We start from the raw sequence: 25,050 nt of genomic DNA on the forward strand, positions 1-25,050 counted from the left end.
CACCATTCATATTCAGTAAAATGGTTGTAATTCACTGTCATATTCACTGTCCAATGTTCTACTCCCACAAAGCAACATCGTGATCATTATGGGGGATTATGCCTTTCCAGCAACATACGGTAAAATCCTCCATCATCATAAGAGATAAATGTCGCACGGTCGTCTGTAACCTCAGCTTATTTAGAGAAAAAATGACGGGCGTCTGATGGCTTCTAGCAACGAGCCTTGGACTTTATCAGCCTTCACCAGAGGCTTGGGGCCTCCTCGCCATTTCTTCACATAGCTGTCCAGATCTCATTATCATCTGAATATCTAGTTATTGTTTTATGAATGTTCATATTTCAAAGCTTTCCTCTATGCTTTTCCTCAGCAGACTTTACAATATCCAACCTCATTATCATCATGTGGCAGGGCCGCTTTCCGCCTGCATTTTCTGCTTTAAAAATTAATGCATTGCTATTTTCTGAATACGGCTTAAGCTGCTTACGAGCACATTATGCTATCAAACAGACACATGCAGAAAGGCTTCCTAAACTGTTGTTCTTTCAATGAAAATACAGCTGGTTCCGCATGAAAGACATGTCTTTTCACCTGCAAATGGGCTCGCTGCTATATTTATTTTTTCCCCTTTCTGTCTTTTATGTGCCAGTAAATCTTTAATTTCCTTAAACTTTAAATGAAATGCATGCAATTATATTTCTATGTGAAGAGAGTATGGATGAGTTCATACAGATGTTTGGGGGAGTTTTTGTAAAGAAAAAAACAAAAAAAAACTTCTGCATCTGTCGTAATGGAAAGCGGAATCTGTAAAATCTGCTGACAACCCAAAGGCTAGAACTAGTGGTTGTCACCCAGTGGGCAGACTTATGAGAGATGCATCAAAAGGAAAAGTGCTCCAGCTTCTAACATTAGTGAAACATTTATATTTTATAAGAAAGAAAAAAACAAAACAAAAATAAGCTAGTGGAAAATATCAAGCGCTGATGCTCTAGTGGTCTCCAGAAGAGAATAAGTGCTGTACCAACAAGTGACTGTTGCAGCCTATTATGGTCTATGGAGATTTTATGCCACTAAATACAGCATCTGACAACTCAAGTCACCACTTCTACCATGCAAAAATACCATGCAGAGCATTGGAAGGAATTCCGCAAAAAGAAGGACATGCTGCAGATTTCAAAAACCACACTCAATGTCAGTGATAATATTTGCAATGCGTAGATTAGTTTAGCCAAATCTCATGTGCATTGCTGGTGCTGTGTAAATGGTCGTGGCAAAACCCGCATGTAAAATAGATGGCTTTTGCTGTGAAAAGTACTGTCGATTTGCCTGAGCGGACTCAGTTTGGACAGGCAAGAGTATACGTGTTAACCTATCAGTACTGTAGTCTTCACAGCAATGATAGATAAAAGCACATGCAGCCAACCACTATACGGTCACTGTGAAGTCCGTATGTGACTGTACATAAGTATTTTGCATATAGATTGTTTTTGATGGGGAAACTAATTTGGGGTTACGGCTGATGCGAGACAATCATACATAGATACAGCAATATCAGAGGACAATGTGCTGCCGAGTTGGTGTATCAGAGCAGATTCAGGCTACTTTCACACTAGCGTCGGGCTCGGCCCGTCGCAGTGCCTCGGGCCGAGGTTACCGACGCTAGTGCTGTCTCCGTCGCACAACGGGGGCAGCGGATGCATTTTTCCAGTGCATCCGCTGCCCCATTGTGAGGTGCGGGGAGGTGGGGGCGGAGTTCCGGCCGCGCATGCGCGGTCGGAAAAAGCGGACCGTCGGCGGCAAAAAACGTTACATGTAGCGTTTTTTTGTGCCGACGGTCCGCCACAACACGGCGCAACCGTCGCACGACGGTTGCGACGTGTGGCAATCCGTCGCAATGCGTCGCGTAATGTTAGCCAATGGAGAAAAAACGCATCCTGCAAGCACTTTTGCAGGATGCGTTTTTTTCTGCAAAACGACGCATTGTGACGGATTGCAGTTAACGCTAGTGTGAAAGTAGCGTCAGGAAAACCAGTCCTTGTTCCCGACATTTCTAGATTAGTGAATATTCGTGTTTTCAATAAAGAGACATTTCTTTTTAAGCAACTATTCTTTGAAATTCATGTTGCGTTACTCCTCAGTTATTACTCCTAGAAATGTATGAATAATTGACAAATGGTGTTACCATTCCCATAGGTCAAGACTGTCCAATGTAGACACATGAGGAGGGTACAAAACCCAAGAGAAACAAAATGAACATATCCCCTGCTGTAAGTAAATAAGTAAAAGCAATACTGCACATAAACAACAGTTTTTGATAACAAAATTCATAAAAGCCATCCCACCAGCGTCAAGGTGTACCCAAATTTGGGATGGTCCTAACCTCTAATATTTAAACCTTACCATGTGTCATAGTGACGTCCTGTGTGAATAACGGCAGAGCAGGATCAGATCCCAAACATGGACACACAGCTGGTGAGGAGCTTTTTACATGTAATAGCAAGCAGAAAAGGAAGGGACACCACACCCTTACCTGCACCATATGCAGAAACCTGAAACTAAACCGAAAAAAATGAACTGGAGCATAAGTTGGTACGCATGAAAAATAGGAGCATGAGGGGCATACATCTATCTCCAAGTGTAGACCCACACACTTGCTCCAGACTATTGGGTATACTAGTCCATGACTCTGCAAATAAAGGTAACCCATGAAGGAATTCACATTGCCTGATCCATGGGCAGCATAAGTGTCCGGATACCTCAGTGCAGCATTAATAAAGAGTCTGGCTACTTCAGTGCAGCATTAAATTAAGAGTCCGGCTACCTCAGTGCAAACATATATACACTGCTCAAAAAAATAAAGGGAACACTAAAATTTCACATCCTAAATATCACTGAATGAAATATTCCAGTTGTAAATCTTTATTTATTGCATAGTGGAATGTGTTGAGAACAATGAAACCTAAAAATTATCAACGTAAATCACAACTAATATCCCACGGAGGTTTGGAGTTGGAATGATGCTAAAAATCAAAGTAGAAAATGAAGTTACAGGTTGATCCAACTTCAGTGGAAATGCCTCAAGACAAGGAAATGATGCTCAGTAGTGTGTGTGGCCTCCATGTGCCTGCCTGACCTCCCTACAACACCTGGGCATACTCCTGATGAGACGGCGGATGGTCTCCAGAGGGATCTCCTCCCACACCTTGACTAAAGCATCCACCAACTCCTGGACAGTCTGTGGTGCAATGTGACGTTGGTGGATGGTGCGAGACATGATGTCCCAGATGTGTTCAATCGGATTCAGGTCTGGGGAACGGGCGGACCAGTCCATAGCTTCAATGCTATCATCTTACAGGAACTGCTGACACACTCCAGCCACGAGGTCTGGCATTGTCCTGCATTAGGAGCAACCCAGGACCAACCACACCAGCATATGGTCTCACAAGGGGTCTCAGGATCTCATCTCGGTACCTAATAGCAGTCAGGCTACCTCTGGCGAGCACATGGAGGGTTGTGCGGCTCTCCAAAGAAATGCCACCCCACACCATCACTGACCCACTGCCAAACCAGTCATGCTGAAGGATGTTGCAGGCAGAAGATCGCTCTCCACGGCGTCGCCAGACTCTGTCACATCTGTCACATGTGCTCAGTGTGAACCTGCTTTCATCTGTGAAGAGCACAGGGTGCCAGTGGCGAATTTGCCAATCCTGGTGTTCTGTGGCAAATGCCAATCGTCCTGCACGATGTTGGGCTGTGAGCATAACCCCCTTCTGTGGACGTCGGGCACTCAGACCATCCTCATGGAGTTGGTTTCTAACCGTTTGTGCAGACAAATGCACATTTGTTGCCTGCTGGAGGTCTTTTTGCAGGGCTCTGGCAGCGCTCCTCCTTGCACAAAGGCAGAGTGTCATGAATCCCCAATGGCTAGGGATAGCACAGGACAAGCAAAGTACAAATAAATAACGGACGAGCTCTAGGGTGATGGAACCTGGGCTGACCGCTGCCCTACGCCTGACAAACGCAACTAGAGATAGCCAGGGAGCGTGCCTACGTTGGTTCTAGACGCCACGCACCAGCCTAAGAGCTAACTAGTACTGCAGAGAAAATTAAGACCTCACTTGCCTCCAGAGGAATGAACCCCAAAAGATATAGTTGCCCCCTCACATGTATTGACGGTGAAATGAGAGGAAGGCACACACATAGAGATGATATATATAGTTTTAGCAAATTGAGGCCCGCTGTAAACTAGAAAGCAGAACGATACAAAAGGGGACTGAGCGGTCAGCAAAAAACCCTAATCAAAAAAACCATCCTGAGATTACAAGAACCCATGTGCCAACTCATGGCACATGGGGAGAACCTCAGTCCACTAGAGCTACCAGCTAGCATAGAGACATAATAAGCAAGCTGGACAAAAAACCAAACAACTGAAAATCAGCACTTAGCTTATCCTGAAAGATCTGGGAGCAGGTAGGCAGGAACCAAACAGAGCACATCTGAATACATTGATAGCCGGCAAGGGAATGACAGAAAGGCCAGGTAAAATAGGAAACACCCAGCCTCTGATGGACAGGTGGAAACCAAAGGCCGCAACCCACCAAAGTCACCCAGTACCAGCAGTAACCACCAGAGGGAGCCCACAAACAGTATCCACAACAGTACCCCCCCCTTGAGGAGGGGTCACCGAACCCTCACGAGAACCCCCAGGGCGATCAGGGTGAGCTCTATGGAAGGCGCGGACCAAATCAGTCGCATGAACATCGGAGGCGACCACCCAGGAATTATCCTCCTGACCATAACCCTTCCACTTAACCAAATACTGGAGTTTGCGTCTGGAAACACGAGAATCCAAGATCTTCTCAACAACATACTCCAATTCTCCCTCCACCAGCACCGGAGCAGGAGGCTCAACCGAAGGAACAACGGGCACCTCATACCTCCGCAACAACGACCGATGGAACACATTATGAATAGCAAACGATGCTGGGAGATCCAAACGAAAAGATACAGGGTTAAGAATCTCCGAGATCCTATAAGGACCGATGAACCGAGGCTTGAACTTGGGAGAAGAGACCTTCATAGGGACAAAACGAGAAGACAACCACACCAAATCCCCAACAAGAAGTCGGGGACCCACGCGGCGACGGCGATTAGCAAACTGCTGAGTCTTCTCCTGAGAGAACTTCAAATTGTCCACCACCTGATTCCAAATCTGATGTAGCCTGTCCACCACCACGTCCACTCCAGGACAATCCGAAGACTCCACCTGACCAGAGGAAAAGCGAGGATGAAACCCCGAATTACAAAAAAAAGGAGAGACCAACGTGGCAGAACTAGCCCGATTATTAAGAGCAAATTCGGCCAGTGGCAAAAAAGCAACCCAGTCATCTTGATCAGCAGAAACAAAACACCTCAAATAAGTTTCCAAGGTCTGATTAGTTCGCTCCGTCTGGCCATTCGTCTGAGGATGGAATGCAGACGAGAAAGACAAATCAATGCCCATCTTGGCACAAAACGTCCGCCAAAATCTAGACACAAACTGGGATCCCCTGTCAGAAACGATATTCTCCGGAATCCCATGCAAACGAACCACGTTCTGAAAAAATAAAGGGACCAACTCAGAGGAGGAGGGCAACTTAGGCAAGGGCACCAAATGAACCATCTTAGAAAAGCGGTCACACACAACCCAGATAACGGACATTTTCTGTGAAACCGGGAGATCAGAAATAAAATCCATGGAAATGTGCGTCCAAGGCCTCTTCGGGATGGGCAAGGATAACAACAACCCACTGGCCCGAGAACAGCAAGGCTTAGCTCGAGCACACACTTCACAAGACTGCACAAAGGTACGCACATCCCTAGACAAGGAAGGCCACCAAAAAGACGTGGCCACCAAGTCTCTAGTACCAAATATTCCAGGATGACCAGCCAACACAGAAGAATGGACCTCGGAGATGACTCTACTGGTCCAATCATCCGGGACAAACAGTCTTTCGGGTGGACAACGATCCGGTTTATCCACCTGAAACTCCTGCAATGCACGTCGCAAGTCTGGGGATACGGCGGACAATATTACCCCATCCATAAGGATACCAGTAGGCCCAGAGTCTCCAGGAGAGTCAGGCACAAAACTCCTGGAAAGAGCATCTGCCTTCACATTCTTTGAACCTGGCAGGTATGAAACCACGAAATTGAAACGAGAAAAAAACAACGACCAACGAGCCTGTCTAGGATTCAAACGCCTGGCAGACTCAAGGTAAATGAGATTCTTGTGATCAGTCAAGACCACCACACGATGTTTAGCACCCTCAAGCCAATGACGCCACTCCTCAAATGCCCACTTCATGGCCAAAAGCTCCCGATTACCCACATCATAATTGCGCTCGACGGGCGAGAATTTTCTAGAGAAGAATGCACATGGCTTCATCACCGAGCCATTAGAACTTCTCTGTGACAAAACCGCCCCTGCTCCAATCTCGGAAGCATCAACCTCCACCTGAAAAGGAAGTGAAACATCTGGTTGACACAACACAGGAGCAGAAGAAAACCGGCGCTTAAGTTCCCGAAAGGCCTCCACGGCCGCAGGAGACCAATCAGCAACATCAGCACCCTTTTTAGTCAAATCAGTCAAAGGTTTAACAATACTGGAAAAATTAGCAATGAACCGACGATAAAAATTAGCAAACCCCAAGAACTTCTGAAGGCTCTTAACAGATGTAGGTTGTGTCTAGTCACAAATAGCCTGAACCTTGACGGGATCCATCTCAATAGTAGAAGGAGAAAAAATGTACCCCAAAAAAGAAATCTTCTGGACTCCGAAGAGACACTTTGAGCCCTTCACAAACAGAGAGTTGGCCCGCAGAACCTGAAACACCTTCCTGACCTGTAGAACATGAGACTCCCAGTCATCAGAAAACACCAAAATATCATCCAAATACACAATCATAAACTTATCCAGATATTCACGGAAAATATTGTGTATAAAGGACTGAAAGACTGACGGAGCATTGGAGAGTCCAAAAGGCATTACCAAATACTCGAAATGGCCCTCAGGCGTATTAAATGCGGTTTTCCACTCATCACCCTGTTTTATCCGCACCAGATTATACGCACCGCGAAGATCTATCTTAGTGAACCACCTAGCCCCCTTAATGCGAGCAAACAAATCAGTTAATAATGGCAATGGATACTGATATTTGACTGTAATCTTATTCAGAAGGCGATAATCTATACAAGGCCTCAGGGAACCATCTTTTTTTGCCACGAAAAAAAAACCTGCTCCCAGAGGGGACGAAGATGGACGAATATGTCCCTTTTCCAAGGACTCCTTAATATAATTCCGCATAGCAGTATGCTCTGGCAGTGACAGATTAAATAAACGACCCTTAGGGAACTTACTGCCAGGAATCAATTCTATAGCACAGTCACACTCTCTATGAGGAGGGAGCGAATTGAGCTTAGGCTCCTCAAAAACATCCCTATAGTCAGACAAAAACGCAGGGATCTCAGAAGGAGTAGATGAAGCGATTGAAATCGGAGGTGCATCATCATGAACCCCCTGACATCCCCAGCTTAACACAGACATTGTTTTCCAGTCCAGGACAGGATTATGAGTTTGTAACCATGGCAGACCAAGCACTAGTACATCATGTAAATTATACAGTACAAGGAAGCGAATCACCTCCTGATGAACGGGAGTCATGCGCATGGTCACTTGTGTCCAGTACTGCGGTTTATTCATAGCCAATGGTGTAGAGTCAATTCCCTTCAGAGGAATAGGAACTTCCAGAGGCTCCAGACTAAAACCGCAGCGTTTAGCAAATGACCAATCCATAAGACTCAGGGCAGCGCCCGAATCCACATAGGCATCGACGGAAATGGAAGACAGTGAAAAAATCAGAGTCACAGACAAAATGAACTTAGGCTGCAGAGTACCAATGGCAAAAGATTTATCAACCCTTTTTGTGCGTTTAGAGCATGCTGATATAACATGAGCTGAATCACCACAATAAAAACACAATCCATTTTTCCGCCTATAATTTTGCCGTTCACTTCTGGACTGAATTCTATCACATTGCATAGTCTCAGGTGCCTGTTCAGAAGACACCGCCAACTGGTGCACGGGTTTGCGCTCCCGTAAACGCCGATCAATCTGAATGGCCATAGCCATAGACTCATTCAGACCTGTAGGCGTAGGGAACCCCACCATAATATCCTTAATGGCCTCAGAAAGACCATTTCTGAAGTTTGCAGCCAGGGCGCACTCATTCCACTGAGTAAGCACTGACCATTTCCGAAATTTTTGACAATATATTTCCGCTTCATCATGCCCCTGAGAGAGGGCTAATAAAGCCTTTTCAGCCTGAATCTCCAGGTTAGGTTCCTCATAGAGCAATCCCAATGCCAGAAAAAACGCATCCACACTGAGCAACGCAGGATCCCCTGGTGCCAATGCAAATGCCCAATTCTGAGGGTCGCCCCGCAGGAAAGATATTACAATCTTGACCTGTTGAGCAGGGTCTCCAGAGGAGCGAGATTTTAAAGAAAGAAACAATTTACAATTGTTCCTGAAATTCAGGAAGGTAGATCTATCTCCAGAAAAGAACTCTGGAATAGGAATTCTAGGTTCAGACATGGGAGTGTGAACAACAAAATCCTGTATGTTTTGAACTTTTGCCGCGAGATTACTCAGGCTGGAAGCCAAACTCTGGACATCCATGTTAAACAGCTAAGATCAGAGCCATTCAAGGGTTAAGAGGAGGTAAGAAGCAGCTAGACAGCAATTAAGGGCTAGGCAGCAAAACTCTGAAGGGAAAAAAAAAAAAAAAATTTCCCTTAAACACTTTTTTCTCCTGCTTCAGCCCAAACAATTAACACTTTGTGGGCCGGCTATACTGTCATGAATCCCCAATGGCTAGGGATAGCACAGGACAAGCAAAGTACAAATAAATAACGGACGAGCTCTAGGGTGATGGAACCTGGGCTGACCGCTGCCCTACGCCTGACAAACGCAACTAGAGATAGCCAGGGAGCGTGCCTACGTTGGTTCTAGACGCCACGCACCAGCCTAAGAGCTAACTAGTACTGCAGAGAAAATTAAGACCTCACTTGCCTCCAGAGGAATGAACCCCAAAAGATATAGTTGCCCCCTCACATGTATTGACGGTGAAATGAGAGGAAGGCACACACATAGAGATGATATATATAGTTTTAGCAAATTGAGGCCAGCTGTAAACTAGAAAGCAGAACGATACAAAAGGGGACTGAGCGGTCAGCAAAAAACCCTAATCAAAAAAACCATCCTGAGATTACAAGAACCCATGTGCCAACTCATGGCACATGGGGAGAACCTCAGTCCACTAGAGCTACCAGCTAGCATAGAGACATAATAAGCAAGCTGGACAAAAAACCAAACAACTGAAAATCAGCACTTAGCTTATCCTGAAAGATCTGGGAGCAGGTAGGCAGGAACCAAACAGAGCACATCTGAATACATTGATAGCCGGCAAGGGAATGACAGAAAGGCCAGGTAAAATAGGAAACACCCAGCCTCTGATGGACAGGTGGAAACCAAAGGCCGCAACCCACCAAAGTCACCCAGTACCAGCAGTAACCACCAGAGGGAGCCCACAAACAGAATCCACAACAGCAGAGGTAGCGGTCCTGCTGCTGGGTTTTTGCCCTTATACGGCCCCCTCCACGTCTCCTGGTGTACTGGCCTGTCTCCTGGTAGAGCCTCCAGCCTCTGGACACTACGCTGACACACAGCAAACCTTCTTGCCACAGCTGGCAATGATGTGCCATCCTGGATGAGCTGCACTACCTGAGCCACTTGTGTGGGTTATAGAATCCATCTCGTGCTACCACGAGTGTGAAAGCACAACCAACATTCAAAAGTGACCAAAACATCAGCCAGAAAGCATTGGTACTGAGATGTGGTCTGTGGTCCCCCACCTGCAGAACCACTCCTTTATTGAGGGTGTCTTGACAATTGCCAATAATTTCCATCTGTTGTCTATTCAATTTGCACAACAGCATGTGAAATTGATTGTCAAACTGTGTTGCTTCCTAAGTGGACAGTTTGATTTCACAGAAGTTTCATTTACTTGGAGTTAGATTCTGTGGTTTAAGTGTTCCCTTTATTTTTTTGAGCAGTGTATATTATTCTGATACACTGCCAGTGGGAATCAGACAACTAGTCAGGCGGGTACGGTCTATTTTTCTCCCACTCCGCTAGACTGACAGGTTACTCTCCATACATGTATAGATGACAATTCGCAGAATGATACAATATCAGCTAAATGAATATTTTAAAAAAAAATCCCATCTGCAAGCTCCAGGTATTTTCTGCGCATAAATTGACCTACGGCTTTTTACATCCGCAGTTTGTCAATTCTTTCTTTGGATTTTCACTGTGCATATATCCTTTGCAATGCACAAGGTGAAATTTGTGCATCACATGCGGATTTTGCTGCAGACACTTTGGGGTTGTGGGAGTCAAACAGCATCAAATATATGAACAGTTACCTTTCTAACAAGAATGATCATGCAACAGTAACATCTGAGCTCGTATGGTGCAAATCAGGCAAATTTACTGGCTGTTAATAAGGATTTTAAACAGGTATAGTGTTACACACACATACAAAATTCATGAAATCATGTATTTTCATTAATTGCGAAAAAAGAAGAAAAATAGACGTAATGAATATACAACAGCTTCAGTCTGACAATGTTACAGTAATTAATGAGATACTGTAATAATGTGGTCTGCAGAAACACACTGTACACCATCAACCACAATTTAATGAGTTTTTTCATACTTGCCAGATTAGCATCTTGTTAGATTATATCAATCAAGTGCATTCCGGACAGCAGAAGACTCCGCACAACCACTGAAATATGGCATCCATTGTACTAGTGAAGGCTGATGCAATGAAGGAGATGTCTACGAGGACCTCTCATCAAAAAGGCTATTCGTACATAAAAAAAAAAAAAAAAAAGAAAAGAAAAAAAAAAAATTATATAATTGTTTCCTTCAAAATACATCTCCAGATTTCCGGTTTGTGAGATCCCTGCATGAGCAGTACCCAAGATTGCTTCATAAAGCAGCCAGTTATCGGTCCTCAGACTAAAAGAATGCTATTTAGGGGAAGAACACTGCAGTCATAGATGTAAATGGAAATTTATATATTTACTTTACTCACTTATAAAGAGCCAATAATTCCACAGTGATTTACAGACATTATAGGCACTGTCCCCGATGGGACTCACAATCTAGAATCCTATCAGGATGTCTTTGGAATGTGGGAGGAAACCGGAGAACCCGGAGGAAACACACACAAACACGGGGAGAACACACAAACTCCTTGTAGATGTTGTCCTTGGTGTTATTTGAACCCAGGACCCCAACTCTGCAAGGCTGCAGTGAAATCAACAACTCAAAAAAAATATCCATATAAAATATATATATATTTTTTATAGCATTAAGGTGTAGTCAGACACCCATATTATTCACACATTCCTCATACTGGCCGTTGGCTGTCCTGACCCGAGCGTGGCAGCTGCATAGAAATACATGCTGTCACGCTCAAGAGAGCAGCTGGCCAGTCCAAGGATTGCTATGCGATGTGCGAGTAATACAGCAGTCTGACTGTACCTTTAAAGGGACTGTCAGCATTGAATTACTTTTCAAACTAAGTCCTGCCGCTCGGTGCTTCATGGTGGAGCCAATCCGTTCAATACACCGTACCACCTGCTCGTTTTCCCTCTATTACCCCCTGCCTCTTCTTTGATTGACAGCTCTGGCTTCATAGAGACAGAGAAGGGTGAGAATGGATGGAAACCAAGACAGTGGGAAGGTGTATTTAAATGATTGTGCTTCACGGCACGGCCAGAGCGCCTCTACATGGTTTCAACAACTACTGTTTGCTGACGAGTCCCTTTAATGCAGTAGACCACACTCATAGCCATCAGAGATCTCGTGTATGGTGTCATGGTGAGTTTTGGGCAGGTGCAGGTGAAGTTGGGACTGCAGGACCTGGAAGTTGGGACTTAACTCCTTTGGGATTTGGGATATTTATAGACCTACGGTATATCATAATTGGAGTAGAAAAGTTAAATATTTCCAGTGATTTAACTTGCTTACAAAAGGTTCAAAAATACCTTTCCACCATGGTTTTAGTTCGATCTGTCTGGGCAATCTGCAATATGGCCACCGTTACATTAACAGTGGTCATCTTATCTATGCAACTCACTGTAAAAATCTGTTCCTATCAACATCTTTTTAACATATTTATTAATGACCTTGTAGGGGGCATTCAGAGTAGAATTTCAATATTTGCAGATGACACTAAACTCTGCAGGGTAATCAATACAGGGGAGGACAATTTTATATTACAGGATGATTTATGTAAACTAGAAGCTTGGGCTGATAAATGGCAAATGAGCTTTAATGGGGATAAATGTAAGGTCACTTGGGTAGAAGTAATAAGATGTGTAACTATTTGCTTAATTCTAAAACTCTGGGCAAAACCGTCAATGAAAAAGACCTGGGTGTATGGGTGGATGACAAACTCATATTCAGTGGCCAGTGTCAGGCAGCTGCTACAAAGGCAAATAAAATAATGGGATGCATTAAAAGAGGCATAGATGCTCATGAGGAGAACATTATTTTACCTCTATACAAGTCGCTAGTTCGACCACACTTGGAATACTGTGCACAGTTCTGGTCTCCGGTGTATAAGAAAGACATAGCTGAACTAGAGCGGGTGTAGAGAAGAGCGACCAAGGTTATTAGAGGACTGGGGGGTCTGCAATACCAAGATAGGTTATTACACTTGGGGCTATTTAGTTTGGAAAAACGAAGGCTAAGGGGTGATCTTATTTTAATGTATAAATATATGAGGGGACAGTACAAAGACCTTTCTGATGATCTTTTTAATCATAGACCTGAGACAGGGACAAGGGGGCATCCTCTACGTCTGGAGGAAAGAAGGTTTAAGCATAATAACAGACGCGGATTCTTTACTGTAAGAGCAGTGAGACTATGGAACTCTCTGTCGTATGATGGTGTAATGAGTGATTCATTAATTAAATTTAAGAGGGGACTGGATGCCTTTCTGGAAAAGTATAATGTTACAGGGTATATACACTAGATTCCTTGAAAGGGCGTTGATCCAGGGAACTAGTCTGATTGCCGTATGTGGAGTCGGGAAGGAATTTTTTTCCCCAATGTGGAGCTTACTCTTTGCCACATGGGTTTTTTTTGCCTTCCTCTGGATCAACATGTTAGGGCATGTTAGGTTAGGCTATGGGTTGAACTAGATGGACTTAAAGTCTTCCTTGAACATTAATAACTATGTAACTATGTAACTATATTAGTTATCAATCAGCTTCACCTTAAATAAAAATTATATTCTGATACACATGGATTCAAGGGTTTATCCTTATCCTTATTGATGACCTACCTCCAAGATAGATCATCAACATCAGAGTGGTGGAGTGAAATGTACGGCACCACCACCACCATTCAGCGGTCACCTTGCTCCACAGCAACTAGATGTTAACAGGAAACGAAGCAGAGACAGCATAACCCCATACACTTTGTAGTAGTCGTTCTTAGGAACTTCACATCAGCTCCATTCTTACCATCTCCTGTATCATGACAATCCAGCCCATTTGCCTCTGACTGAAGTGGATGATGCCCCTTATGTCATCTATAACAAGATGTCTCGCGTTGTCGAAGAGAACTGTTCCACCAACCTACTACAATACCTTACAATGTAATAAATTAGAGGTGCAGCTGTTAAATTTAGGAAGAGGGACAGTGGGAAACTGATAAAGCGAGACACCATTATACTTTAAGCCTATACTAACTCTCCGATATAAAAGTGCACAAAAGTTCAGTAAGACGTTACTTTTCTACATGGTTGCCAGGCAAACAGTTGAACTTTAGATGCAAACAAAATTTTCCAGCAACTCGTATTAGGGATCCAGCTGAGCAGGAGACCATAGTCTATATTAACACCTACGGGAAAAATAATAATTCTGAAGTTAAAAAAAATCCTAATTTGTTCCGTTTTCCTTTAATCATTGGTCTATCTGTAAGGATACCGAGGTAATTAAAAAAAAAGAGAAATATGAAAAAGAAAACTTAAATCCTGCGCAAAAGCGTTACTGATAAAAAGGTTACTAGCCACAGATGTTTAGATGTCATTATGTACAGTACAGGCCAAAAGTTTGGACACCACCTCATTTAAAGATTTTTCTGTATTTTCATGACTATGAAAATTGTACATTCACACTGAAGGCATCAAAACTATGAATTAACACATGTGGAATTATATACTTAACAAAAAAGTGTGAAACAACTGAAATTATGTCTTATATTCTAGGTTTTTCAAAGTAGCCACCTTTTGCTTTGATGACTGCTTTGCTCACTCTTGGCATTCTCTTGATGAGCTTCAAGAGGTAGTCACTGGAAATGGATTTCACTTCACAGGTGTGCCCTGTCAGGTTTAATAAGTGGGATTTCTTGCCTTACAAATGGGGTTGGGACCATCAGTTGTGTTGTGCAGAAGTTTGGTGGATACACAGCTGATAGTCCTACTTAATAGACTGTTAGAATTTGTATTATGCAAGAAAAAAGAAGCTAAGTACAGAAAAATGAGTGTCCATCATTACCTTAAGAAATGAAGGTCAGTCAGTCCGAAAAATTGGGAAAACTTTGAAAGTGTCCCCAAGTGCAGTGGCAAAAACCATCAAGCACTACAAAGAAACTGGCTCACATGAGGACCGCCCCAGGAAAGGAAGACCAAGAGTCACCTCTGCTTCTGAGGATAAGTTTATCCGAGTCACCAGCCTCAGAAATCGCAGGTTAACAGCAGCTCAGATTAGAGGCCAGGTCAATGCCACACAGAGTTCTAGCAACAGACACGTTTCTATAACAACTGTTAAGAGGAGACTTTGTGCAGCAGGCCTTCATGGTAAAATAGCTGCTAGGAAACCACTGCTAAGGACAGGCAATAAGCAGAAGAGACTTGTTTGGGCTAAAGAACACAAGGAATGGACATTAGACCAGTGGAAATCTGTGCTTTGGCCTGATGAGTCCAAATTTGAGATCTTTGGTTCCAACCACCGTGTCTTTGTGCGACGCAGAAAAAGTGAACGGATGGACTCACCATGTCTGGTTCCCACCGTGAAGCATGGAGGAGGAGGTGTGATGTTTGGGGGTGCTTTGCTGGTGACACTGTTGGGGATTTATTCAAAATTGAAGGCATACTGAACCAGCATGGCTACCACAGCATCTTGCAGCGGCATGCTATTCCATCGGGTTTGCGTTTAGTTGGACCATCATTCATTTTTCAACAGGACAATGACCCCAAACACACCTCCAGGCTGTGTAAGGGCTATTTGACCAAGAAGGAGAGTGATGGGGTGCTACGGCAGATGACCTGGCCTCCAGAGTCACCAAACCTGAACCCAATCGAGATGGTTTGGGGTGAGCTGGACCGCAGAGTGAAGGCAAAAGGGCCAACAAGTGCTAAGCATCTTTGGGAACTCCTTTAAGATTGTTGGAAGACCATTCCCGGTGACTACCTCTTGAAGCTCATCAAGAGAATGCCAAGAGTGTGCAAAGCAGTCATCAAAGCAAAAGGTGGCTACTTTGAAGAACCTAGAATATAAGACATAATCTCAGTTGTTTCACGCTGTTTTGTTAAGTATATAATTCCACATGTGTTATTTCATAGTTTTGATTCCTTCAGTGTGAATATACAATTTTCATAGTCATGAAAATACAGAAAAATCTTTAAATGAGAAGGTGTGTCCAAACTTTTAGTCTGTACTGTATGTTGTCGAGAAGTCACCACCTTCAAAAAATAGTCATAGACTGAATGGTTAAAAGGGGTATTCTGGTCTACAAAAATTAATCATTTTTTTTATTGGTTGGGTGATAAATAGCTGGGACCCCTCCCACCCACTACCAGATCATGGCACCTGTTCGTCCATAGTCATAAGATTGTGACCAGATGGAGAAGCTGGTCAAGTATGTGCCTGGACACGCCATTCTAGGGCACTGACGATATGAAGATAGCTGAACGTAGTATTGAGCTACCAGAGACAAGGCAAAGGTGACCGGGTAAAAAAAATGGAACAGATTTTATTTTAATAAACTCAATTTAAAAAAAAAAAGTATGTTGTAATAATGCCAACGTGAGCTCTATACAAAAGACAAGATATAGAAGCTGCAACTACGTAACAAAAAAACAAAAAAAATGTCCGTTATCTAATATAACGCTGGGAGCGTCACTCTGTCCGAAGCCTTTATAGACTGCGCAAGCGCCGGCGCAGTCTGGACTCCACAGAGTGACGCTCCCAGGAGATCGCGGTATGCATAAGCGCTGAACGCACAACGCGATCTCCAACGGAGAAGCAGGGACGAGCCAGGAGGCGGAGGGTGAGTATATTTACCTGTCCCGTTCCACTGCTGCGCGCTGCTCCATCCTCCACCTGCGACGTTCAGTTCAGAGGGCGCGATGACGCACTTAATGCGCGTCGCCCTCTGACTGAACAGTCACAGGCAGAGGACCCCGGAAGACAGAGGCGCGCAGCAGTGGAACGGGTGACAGGTAAATATAGCAAGTGCCGGGGGCCTGAGCTAGCGGCGACTCCGGCACCTGACCCCCACAGCGCGCCGGTGTCCCAGCCTGCTCAGGCCCCCAGCACTCGGCGCCCAGCACAGCCGCCCACACTCAGCACCGCCACGCACTCACGCCCGCACTCGGCACAGCCGCCCGCAGGCAGAATGGGTGCAGCACATTACAACAGAATGGGGGCACAGGATGGGAGCAGCACATGACAGAATGGGGGCGCAGGATGGGAGCACCACATGACAGAATGGGGGCGCAGGATGGGAGCAGCACATGACAGAATGATTGCGCACGATGGCAGCAGCACATGACAGAATGGGGGTGCAGGATGGGAGCACATGACAGAATGGGAGCAGCACATGACAGGATGGGGGCACAGGATGGGAGCAGCACATGACAGAATGGGGGCGCACACACATGACAGGATGGGGGTGTAGGATGGAGCAGCATATCACAGGATGGGGGCGCAGGATCGGAGCACATGACAGGATGGAGACGCAGGATGGAGCAGCACATAATAGGATGGGGGCGCAGGATGGGAGCACATGACAGGATGGAGACGCAGGATGGAGCAGCACATAATAGGATGGGGGCGCAGGATGGGAGCACATGACAGGATGGGGATGCAGGATGGAGCACCACATGACAGGATGGGGGCGCAGGATGGAGCAGCACATGACAGGATGGGAGAGCAAGATGGGAGCAGCACATACCAGGATGGAGACCATATACCAATATAAATGCTCGCCACCCGGGCGTAGAACGGGTTCAATAGCTAGTTACATATAAACTTATCAGCCGTGAGTCACAGCATGTCATATAGCCACTGACTCAGGTCAGGAGCATGTCCACATAATAAGCTGGGGTTGTACACCCAGAGTCAGGGCGCAAGCTCGGGGAGCGGATGGGCAGTGCGCACGTACGCGATTTGCTAGGTGGTTTCAGTGACGTAGGGCCAGTCATGGCAATCACAATGCTTTGGGCGTGAATAATTAATTACAATATGACCCTGACTGACCATGACTGAACCGTTACAAAGCGCCACCCCTATGACTGAAACAGAAGGTATGTGAGGCAATCATCTAAGGATAAATTTTTTTTTATATAAGATATATACTGGGACTTTTTTTGGGGGGGAAAACAGATTAGTGCTGCACATTGCATCACTAACTACACTTTGGGGGCAGTTTAATATGCAAAGATGACATGACAGGTTCCCTTTAAAAAATAGAAATTAGAGTAGAGTAAAAAGGGAAGGGTAGGGAAACTTTAATTGAAGTACATAGTAAAAGTGGTAAGGTATTTTTATTAAAAATAGTTAGGACTTAAATGGGGTTTTCCTACTAACAAAGTGAATTTTAAAGTTTTAATCACTATATCTTGGAATAATAATAATTTCCATAATTTGATTATTTAAAATAATGTCCCTGTGCTGAGATAATCTTATAAATGTGCCCCTGCTGTGTACTGTGTAATGGCTGCGTCTGACCCATACAGGAACATGGTCTGATCATACCACATCTCCTGGCCAGGGAGGATGCAAAAGAGAAAATACAGACAGGATAACATGCAATTGCAGCTGATTCTTTGTGAGGTAAAGCATTTCCCTCCCTGGCCAGCAGATGTGGTATGAGCAGACCATGTTTTTGTATGGTCAGACAGACATTACACAGTACACAGCAAGGGCACATATGTACTGTAAGATTATCTCGGCACAGGAACATGGTTTTAAAAAAATACATCTAATTGTGGAAATTATCATTATTCCAAGATATATTGATTAACATGAACTTTTTCATGGGAAAACCCCTTTAATATTAACTTCATTGTTAGCTTGGACAACCTTTAAGCATTTTGAAGGCACCCAAAAAGGGTTGTGTAATAATGAATATCTGCTACAAATAATTTATTTCAATGCTGCACCAGGATGTCCAGTGTTATCAGTGCTGATGATTTCACAAGACTGAAAAAGAGGAATATCATGAGTCAGAGATTCACCACCAATATCCAAGGCCGCTTTGACATTTGTTTGCAGTTTGGCAGCCCAATATGAAAAGAATTGATCCAGCCTGTTATTTACATGGTTGAATGGCCTCTTTGATTATCTTACAACTGCTTCAGTCATCTCTATCTGATGAATTCCAGCCATAACACTTTTTTTTTTTTTAAGATATTTTTACAGCACCTACATGTTCTGAAGTGCTGTACACAAGAGGAAATTACAAGCATTGAAGTCAGGAGTTTCCAAACCACAATGGCCATACTTCGGGCTAGAGATGAGAACGCCTCTTCATCCACATCACATATATCTGGAAACATTTGTCATTTTATTGCCTTCATTTAAAACATTTGAGGAGTTTATGAAGAGGAAGTTATACGCAAGTCTTGACCCCATAGTCTGCTAAAGTAAGGTGTCCCAAATGTAGTAAAAAGCACAGAGTTTGGTCGATCAATAGATCAGAAAATAACATACCGGTAAGTGGTGCAGATTTCAGCTACAATATATGCAAGCCTCTTTCCCAAAGCCCCACACACTTTTTAGTAAAGTTCTAGAGTCAATTCCAAAATGGAAGTCGAATAATTTGGTGCAAATGTCACTTCTGACAAACATTGTGACTTTATATGGCTAAAAACTGGCACATAGGGGATCATAATGATTCATTTCTCCTAATGGATTAGCAGGTTTTGTTTGAAACCTTTTCTACTGTGAATTTTGGCTCTTACAGTTCTTGCCAGCTTGTAGGGATTAGCTGCCTGCCCAACATTGCCATCTGATTGCTTCATTCATTGTGGGCTAAACATTAACCTAGTAAGAAGATTTCATCAGCATTAAGTACTAAAGTACAGAAATACAGCTAGCTGATTGACCAAAAGTAGGGTATTTTTTGGTCATTTTACATTGGTTTCTATTGCAGTCGAACAAACATCCCAAACCCACTGAAATCACAAACACAGAAATAGTCCAGAAATTAAGAGATACTAGTTGGCCCGTGCGAAATTTTCGCACATTGGTTGTTGGGGGTGCAGGCAATTTCAGGAAAAGGAAGCTGGTCAAATGTTAATGTATTTAATGAGATGATGAACACAGAGAGGTATTTATAGATGTAGATTGGTAATACAATAAATTGGTTTTGATAAGTTGAGGCTAAAAAAATGTCTTGAGGTTGTGGTGCCACCTGCAGGTTGTTGTTTTTTCTGCAGGTTTCTGAAAATGAATGTTTAAACTGTATTTATTGATCAAATGATGAATGTGTGGTTTGCTTGTGTCTTTTCTTGCTTAAGGGGGCAAGTTTACCTTTCAAATGGTGTATTATTTGTGTGTGTGGAGCGAAGTAATCATCGAAAAAGCAGTGCATGTTGACAAATGTGTTTGCATATGTGACTCACCTGCAGTGAAGTGTGCAATCCTCGAATTTGCCTGAAATAGGCTGGGCAAGCACTTCGGCTAGCTGGAAAGATGCCAAGGCAAATGCCACCTGCAGGTAATTTGACCTTTGAAATGGTGTACCATTTGTGTGTACTATACAAGGAGCAAGTGTGCAAAAGAATAGGCAGTGCATGTTTACAAATGTGTTTGCATATGTGACCCACCTGCAGTGAAGTGTGCAATCCTCCAATGTGCCCGAAATAGGCTGGGCAAGGAGTTCGGCAAGCTGGAAAGCCCTCCAAGGCAAATGTTAGGATTTGTTTGTAATGTCTGTAAGCAGCTTTGTGGTAGTGTGCTTTGGGGTAGTGTGGTGCCACTTGCAGGTCATTTTTCCTTACTGCAGGTTTTTGAAAGTTAATGTTTAAACTGTATTTTGTGATCACATCATGGACGTGTGGTTTGTTTGGCAATTTTCTTGCTGAAGGGGGCAAGTTTACCTTTCAAATGGTGTATCATTTGCGTGAGTGGGTGCAGTATGAACATAGATACAAAGTAATCACCGAAAAAGAGTGTTTAGAAATAATATATAAGGATTCGCAAAAGACATAGGACCCGATTCATCAATGTGTATTATGCCAGAATTTTTGCATAAAATACACCTTGAAATGTCAAATAATTTTTGTGCAAACCAAAAGTTGTTTAATAAAATTTGCAACTTTTGGCGTTTTTACACCAGTACCAATCAGCTTGCCAATGTGGATGTAGCATGGGGATTGGATGGAGTGTGGTGAGGACAGCTTGGCAAATTCATCTAAATTGATGAGTAAAGTACACCAGAAATGTACTCCAGTCCCTGAAGAGAGGAACAGGCAGAAGAACGTGTCAGTTGTAAGATGCGCACAATTTATTAAGAGCCATACGTCTCTTAATGAATACGGTGCACCTTATTCCAGCGCTGTCTTCATTAAGACTTGTGCACACAACGAATAAGGTGTAACTTGCCAAAATATGCAGGCCGATTCACAGGCTCCTATACATTTTTATTTTTTTTTATCCATGATGGAATAAAATTAAGACCCCAATTCATCAATTCTTTTTGAGAGGGCGTGGTTAAGTCAGATGCTTATTCATGAAGTGCCCGCCTCTATCTGAACCATTTGATGAGTGACGTGTGCCTCCGTGCGCTATGTCAGAAATCTTACTCCAGTCAGGGACTGAAAGGAGATGTCTGGAATACAGAACACCACAGCTTGTCATGATATAGATGAGCTATGGCATCATGCCACAGTTCCACATATTTTGACGAACTTGAGTGAAACTTGTGTGAAAAAGGCAAATTCGAAAAATTTTGCTGCAACAGAGTTGCACCAAAATTGTGCAACTTTTCTGAATTTTTAAGCCATTTTTTTGGTGTAAAAGCTTTGATTAATCAGGGCCTAAATCTTATGGGATGATCTTGAAATTGCTGGCCTTTATCCATGAATGGGTTTCGTAAATTCTGTTGATTCAGGCAATGTCCGTGCAAGCTGAGCTGATCTTAAGTACATGTTCAAATGCAGACACAAACAACTTTCCTTAGAAACTTTCCGAGATCATGCCCTGAAAGTCAGATTTTTTATTTAATTTATTTTTAAAGTCTAATTCTATTTACCAAAATGTAAAATGTGTCAGCGGCATGTGGATGCTCTCAAAGTAGGATGACAAAATCTGAAAAACCCTCTTCTGTTACGTTAAAAATATACAATTATGGCTGCAGTAGAAGAAAGCCTACTCTCTTCCCTAGTTAATAAACATGGTCAAGCATAAAAAGGTTTTTGACAGGGACTTTGACATTTTCTTTTTCGTGAATACGTTTGGATGGTCAGTCACGTCCCTCCCCAGGGCTACTGGATTTAAAATTTTCAACCAAAGATCAGATCATATTGTCTCTTCGTAAATTAATTTAAGCAATTCATAGAGAGGAGAGAATCAATTCGCAAGACTCTGGCCCATCAGCCATATCAGTAATCTGTGACCGATGGATGAGACCCCAGCGAACCTCCTATCTCCTGGCCATCCCAGTTCTTCGTTTGATTAGATGAACTGGAGTGACACAGTAGCATGTGCACTTCATGCTGCCATATTGGCATCATGCCTGCTGGCTAATCAAAAGAAGAGTCGGGAATGCCGGGAGGTAAGAGAAAAGAGTTGCCAAGCTAAGGACCAACAGTCACAGATAAAACTGTCAGCTGGACCGAAGTCCATCAATTCTCCCACCACTTTTACCATGAAATTTGGTGGTCACTCTTGTTTTCAAGCTCATTTCTTGGTCAATATGTTAAACAGTAAGTAGTTTAGATTCTGAAGTTACAAACTACCATTACTCTGAAAATAAGTGACCAATACGGCTGCTTCCGTTTGTCCTATTTGTAAAAATGTCTGGCACATCAAGCTAAAAAAGAAAAATAATTAAAAAAAAGCAACTGAATTGCCAAACTGTGGCTACTGGTTGACCCTCTAACTAATTATATATTTTGTGTGAAAGTTCAATAAAATTGCAAGAAAAAAATATGTTAAATGGTAAAAGGAACAGGTCATCAGTTTTTTCCCCAAACTAAGTAGGGCCAGCACCTGTACGCCCTATGTGACAGCAGTCTAGAATACTGTCTATATGTCCCCAATGTGCTCTCCATACAAATAAAAAAAATTGCTTTTTATTATACTCACGTACGCCGCAGTCCGGTCCAATGGGCGTCACTGGTCCTGATCTCTCTTGCGTCGTGTGGCTGACACTTTCTATGTAATCTATACTGTGGCTTGGGCATCGCACATCTGCGCAGCTGCACTTCTCTGCCCTGCTGGGGGCACAACAAAACACTAATGCGAATGCATTGTGAAAAGACAGAGCGCGGGCGCACTACAATACTTTGCTCTGCCAACGGCAGGGCAGAGAGGTGTGCACCTGTGCAGGAGCGTGATACAGAGAGCTCTGTGGATGAAGTAGAAAGCGTCATCCACACGAAGCAAGAAAAGAGGAGGTGCCGAATCAAGACCAATAACACCCATCGGACTGGAAAATAATAAAAGTTATTTGCAGTGTTCTGCAGAGCATATTGGGGTCATATACACAGTATTCTAGAATGCTGTATATGAGGGCGTATAGGTGCTGGCCCTACTTTTAATGGGAAAAACCTGGTGACAGGTTCCCTTTAACATATTAAAGCCAAGAGAGAAGTGCAGAGATATTAGCTATATCAATTCCTATAGGGATCCATCCTCCAAATAACATTCCCAGAGTCGTCAGGCATTTTTTTTTTCCTTTAAGACAGATTCTGTTTAGTTAGAAATTCTTTGAAGAGAGCAGAAATAAATCTCTTATTTTTCCTTGGTCTTAAGAGAATTGTTTGAAGGTTTAGGCAAGACTGCAGGTCACAAAAAAATTGACTGCATAATCTATTTGTTTTCCTGGATGTGAACTTTTCACAGGCCTCTTTCATGTATGGAACAATAAACACGTCTGATGAGCAGAGTTCAGAAAACGGCAATCTTTAACAATATGGTAAAATACTGCCGAATTTCTATAGGGATGCTAATTGCCTCCATATACACATATGCCTGGGGGCAATTCTTTTTTTTTTTTATGAGGGCCTGTCAATTTTTGCCCCTTGATTAAAAAAACATGGTTGAATGGCAAGGCTTTCTAAAGGAAATTAACAATGACTTTATTTTTCCCTTTTTTACTTTTATAAATGTTTCTATATAAATTATTAAAGCCCTTAAAGGGGTCGTGTCAACTCTACATTAACATTCCTACAATAAAAGGGCTTACCGATTTGCTTACGATATTGATCAACCGGCACTTTTGTTGCTGAAGCGTCTTTTCGGCCCATTTTTCCCACTGTAACAAAAAGGGAAAAGTATATTGAATGAATATAAAGCATAACCAGACAGTGGCATCTGCTTCTACAACCTGTCCACAGGTTGTGTCTAATGTTCTAATCAATTACGACTACAATAGCTTTTTTTTTTTAAGGCAAGAATGAATTTAGGAGTGCAAAATTATTTGACAGTTTTGAGATGGAAGGATTAGTAACAGTCATTTCCAGATACAATACTTGCTTGTTATATGTACACATTGATAACTATTATGGAGGACAGAAAACACTGATGTTATTGCATGCAACACATCTGCCATCTTCACTGCTCTTCATAAAAGGGGTTCTTTAGGAATAGAAACAAAAAAAGTAAGTAAAATTAAATTTTGTAAATTAATTCCTCAATACCTTTAACCTCTTAGTGAGCCAGATTTGGCCTTAGTGAAAAAGCCCCATTTTTTAATGTGTCATCTTATTTGGTAAGAACTCTGGAATACTTCCACATGATCAAGAAATTGAGAGAATGTGTTTTGTTCACGTCAGATTTAACTTAAAGGGAATCTATTCTGAAGGTTGCTGCTATGTAATCTGAAGACACCATGAAGTAGGGGTTAAATCACAGAATTCAACGATGTGCCACATATCCGGCTGTGTGGTTTTGTTTACTTACACCAAAGGTTTTATCACTTTGTGATCATCATTATCTGGACTATGGAAGAGTGCCTGGTAGTACTACTCCACCCCTTCTATGATAAGCAGCTCACTGTCTATAGCTATTATAAATACAGAGCTTGGTGTGGGCTGAGGCAGCTCTCACCTCTGATGCATTGATAAATCTAAACACTGTCAGAATGGCTGGACCCAGTAAACTAGGTGATACATCATTGGAATAAGGGTCTCTATGCCAAATCATGATGCTCTCAGATGAGCAGCAGCTGCAAAAGCAGACCAGATAATAGGATGCCTAAAGAGAGATAAAATCCTATGATTTCAATGTATTATTACCCCTTTATAAATCACGTGTGAGGCCAAAATAGGATCCAGTTTTGGGCTTCACAATTTAAAAATGATATTCAGAACTTAGAACCAGTTCAATGACGAGCAACTAGATTATTACAAGGGATGGAAGGCCTCTCATATGATGAGAGTTTGGAAAGTTAGGCTTGTTTAGCTTTAAAAA

The 25,050-nt window shown here is 43.0% G+C and overlaps 1 protein-coding gene across 3 annotated transcripts in view; it reads right to left on the minus strand.

Moving 5' to 3' along the window:
* Positions 1–25,050, minus strand: part of TRIQK (triple QxxK/R motif containing) — a 167,902-nt gene that overhangs the window by 63,417 nt on the left and 79,435 nt on the right. For all 3 annotated transcript variants that reach the window (XM_077270844.1, XM_077270843.1, XM_077270845.1), the window contains one exon: positions 23,825–23,893. In XM_077270844.1, the coding sequence (XP_077126959.1) occupies positions 23,825–23,885 (61 nt within the window). In that variant the 5' untranslated portion in view covers positions 23,886–23,893. The remainder of the gene's footprint in view (positions 1–23,824; positions 23,894–25,050) is intronic.

The sequence above is a fragment of the Ranitomeya variabilis genome, chromosome 6, assembly GCF_051348905.1.
Source record: "Ranitomeya variabilis isolate aRanVar5 chromosome 6, aRanVar5.hap1, whole genome shotgun sequence".
In the NCBI taxonomy this organism is placed as follows: domain Eukaryota; kingdom Metazoa; phylum Chordata; class Amphibia; order Anura; family Dendrobatidae; genus Ranitomeya; species Ranitomeya variabilis.